Consider the following 3,380-nt stretch of genomic DNA (forward strand, 5'->3'; position numbering starts at 1 on the left):
CCAGAGGCAAGGGGACAAAGGCCTGGGTGCCTTTGGGCCTTGCAGCCCTGCCAGAGCCCTTGGCCATCTCTCCTGCAGGCTGTCCTGCCCTGGCCCTGCTGCTGCTCTGGCCTTGCAGGCTGCACACACCCCTCCTGCTTTCCCACCCCCTCCCAGCAGCATTTCTAGACCCTCCCTGATGTCTCTGCACCAGCTCTGGCTGTTGCCATGTGCACTTGGCCTTCTGAACTTGGATCCTGAGCCCCTGTGCCACAGGACATGCCTGCCAGAGCCCAGGCCCTTCTCCTGGGAGTCGCTGCAGAGCTCCTCAGGGCCCTGCCCTCATCTCGGGGTCATTCTGCCTCCAGGACAGGATTGGCCTCTTTGGCTTGTAAAACTCCAGGAGGTTTTTGTTGCCAGACCCCAGAGCTCCTCAGGGCCCCTGAGAGTGACTCTCAGATGGGGCAGCTCTCAGGGGTGTGCACAGACTTGAAAATACATTTTGTCCCAATGTACAAAGAGATAATAAAGATGTTCTATAGTGGTGTTAAACGGCTGGTCACTGAGGGATTTCATCAGGAAGTTGCTACCAAGAGGACTTTGTACTATGGATTTTATTTGACACTCTGCATTCAGCAACTTCCCACCCACCACATCTTCCACTTCTTCAGTCCAGCTCTCACCATTCTGTCCATAAGGAGACCACAGGACACCATGTCAAGGCCTTGATAAAGTCTGGGCACACAACATCCCCTTCTATTCCCTCCCACAGGGGTTCTGCAATCCCTCCCTTGTCCTTCCCATGCCTGGCAATGGCTGCAGGAGGACTTGCCCTATCCCCTTCCCTGCTGAGCCTGAGCAGTCTGGAACTCTGCCAACCCTCCTTGCTGCCCTGTTTGCAGACTGGTTCCATGTCAGCCTTTGCCAAGGCCCCAGGAAGCTCTGGGATGGCTCTGGCCTTTCCAAGTGTTTGGGAGAGGTCTCCCAGTGACACTGCCCAGCCTTCTCAATATCCCTGACACCAAAACCTTTTCCATATCCCACACTTCCAGAGGAGTGCCCAGGACACAACACAGGTTGTCCTGGTGGTTCTGGAGAATGAGAAGGGATTTCTTCCTCGAGGCCAACCCCTCCAATTGGATTTGAGTGCAGCTGAAAGGTTCCCTCAGCATTTTGCCCAGTGCCTCCCTGCCCTGAAGGTTTCTGGCCCTCAGGCTGGAGCTGAGGGGGTTGGGCAGGTGCCTGAGGAGGGGGTAGAACAAGAGCTGTGTCCAACTGTGCCAGGAGGGCTGTGCTGGGCAAGGATGAGGAGGTTGCAGAAAACAGTGGCACTGGGGAGGGGAGAGGAGCAGGTGGAGAGACCTTGTGCCTGCCCACGCTGGGCAGGAGCTGCCCCAGGATGGCAGCTCTGAAGCACTCCCAGGATGTCCCTGGGAACAGGAGGGGAAGACTGGATCTGAAAACGGAACCTGGAAAGCAGAGAGCAGGAGTGTCATGGGGACACTGCAGGAGAGTTCCAGCCCTGGAGCAAGGTCACAGAAGAAGTGACCCAGTACATGCAGTGGCCTCAGAAGATCCCACAGCATTCTGGAGATGCTGTAAGGGAGCCCAGCTCTGCTTCACAAGTTCCCAGGGCCTGTCCCTGCCTGTGCTCCAAGGGCTTCCAGCCCACAGGACTGTGTTCAGAGAGCACTCAGGCCTTACCCCAAGAAAGGGGCTCAGGAGGACAGTGTGGAAGTGGCAAGAGAGCAGCTCTGCAAAGACCAAGCCCTGCTGCTCCCTGGCAGTGCTGCTGGGCTGGGATTATTGTCCCCTTCCTGTTTGCAAATACCCCCTGTCCTGCAGTGTGCTGTCCTTTAGGAACAGCTAAGAAGAAGGGTCTTGGACAAAGAAGGCACTGCAGGGTCCTTTATTGTGTTTAAATAGTTAGAGTACAATTCATCATTTTTACATGTCTGGGTCAAATTCAATGGGTAGACACTAAGTTAGAAGGCAGATGCATAATTATATTTCATTGTACAGAAAATTATTGGAACAAGAACCCAATGACCTCCATGAAAAACCTGAGCAGGAAGGTTGGGTCATTAAGGAATCCCATTCTGAATGCTACACACCAGAACATAGGCACTTTATTGCTCCTGAAAAGCATCCTGAAAAGCTCCTGAAAAATCATCATTTTTCTCAGGGCATCCTTGAGCTCCTGGTTCCTGAGGCTATAGATGAAGGGGTTCAGTGCTGGAGGCACCACTGAATACAGAACTGACAAAGCCAGATCCAGGGATGGGGAGGAGATGGAGGGAGGCTTCAGGTAGGCAAAGGTGCCAGTGCTGAGGAACAGGGAGACCACAGCCAGGTGAGGGAGGCAGGTGGAAAAGGCTTTGTGCTGTCCCTGCTGCGAGGGGATCCTCAGAACAGCCCTGAAGATCTGCACATAGGACAACACAATGAAAATGAAACAACCAAACACTAAACAGGCAGTAATCAGTAAAACACCAAGTTCCCTGATGTAGGATTTGGAGCAGAAGAGTTTAAGAATCTGAGGAACCTCACAGAAGAACTGGCCCAGGGCATTGCCCTGGCACAGGGGCAGGGAAAATGTATTGTCTGTGTGCAGCAGAGAATAGAGAAAGCCAGTGGCCCAGGCAGCTGCTGCCATGTGGGCACAAGCTCTGCTGCCCAGGAGGGTCCCGTAGTGCAGGGGTTTGCAGATGGCAACGTAGCGGTCGTAGCACATGATGGTGAGGAGGGAAAACTCTGTTCCAAGAAAGAAGACAAGCAGAAAGGCCTGTGCAGCACATCCCATGTAGGAGATGGTTGTGGTGTCCCAGAGGGAATTGTGCATGGCTTTGGGGACAGTGGTGCAGATGCAGCCCAGGTCTGTGAGGGAGAGGTTGAGCAGGAAGAAGCCCATGGGGGTGTGCAGGTGGTGGTCACAGGCTACGGCGCTGAGGATGAGGCCATTGGCCAGGAGGGCAGCCAGGGAGATGGCCAGGAAGAGCCAGAAGTGCAGGAGCTGCAGCTCCCGCCTGTCTGTGAATGCCAGGAGGAGGAACTGGGTGAGGGAGCTGCTGTTGGGCATTTGCTGCTTCTTAGCACAGGGTCTGTTCAAAAAAGGAAAGGACAGGGAACAGTTAAGACAGACCTCTGTGAAAAAGCAACTCCATTTCTAAAAGAAATCGATGTGTCAAATGTCACCAAATGCACTGCCAAGGAGTCAGTTTTGCTCTGCTGCAGTGGGACATGGAATTTTTTGGTAGAGCTCTCACACACACAAGGAATGTCAGATGTAACAGACCTTGAGTACAAAAGTTCCATCTCTACACCCATGACTCAAAAGAGCTGGGGCTGCAGAGCAGAAGCTTAGTCTGTCCTTAGAATAATTGTACCTGTGTTTTTTATTT

General features: G+C 53.3%; 1 protein-coding gene across 1 annotated transcript; it reads right to left on the reverse strand.

The window, feature by feature from the left end:
• Positions 1 to 2,093: 2,093 nt before the first annotated feature.
• Positions 2,094 to 3,067, reverse strand: LOC108642768 (olfactory receptor 14C36-like; the record flags this gene model as incomplete). Its single annotated transcript, XM_018087189.3, has 1 exon — positions 2,094 to 3,067. A coding segment is annotated over exon 1 (965 nt), but the record flags the coding sequence as incomplete, so codon positions are not given.
• Positions 3,068 to 3,380: the final 313 nt, after the last annotated feature.

The sequence above is a fragment of the Manacus vitellinus genome, unplaced genomic scaffold, assembly GCF_001715985.3.
Source record: "Manacus vitellinus isolate BGI_N305 unplaced genomic scaffold, ASM171598v3 ctg7180002430395_pilon, whole genome shotgun sequence".
Taxonomy (NCBI): Eukaryota; Metazoa; Chordata; class Aves; order Passeriformes; family Pipridae; genus Manacus; species Manacus vitellinus.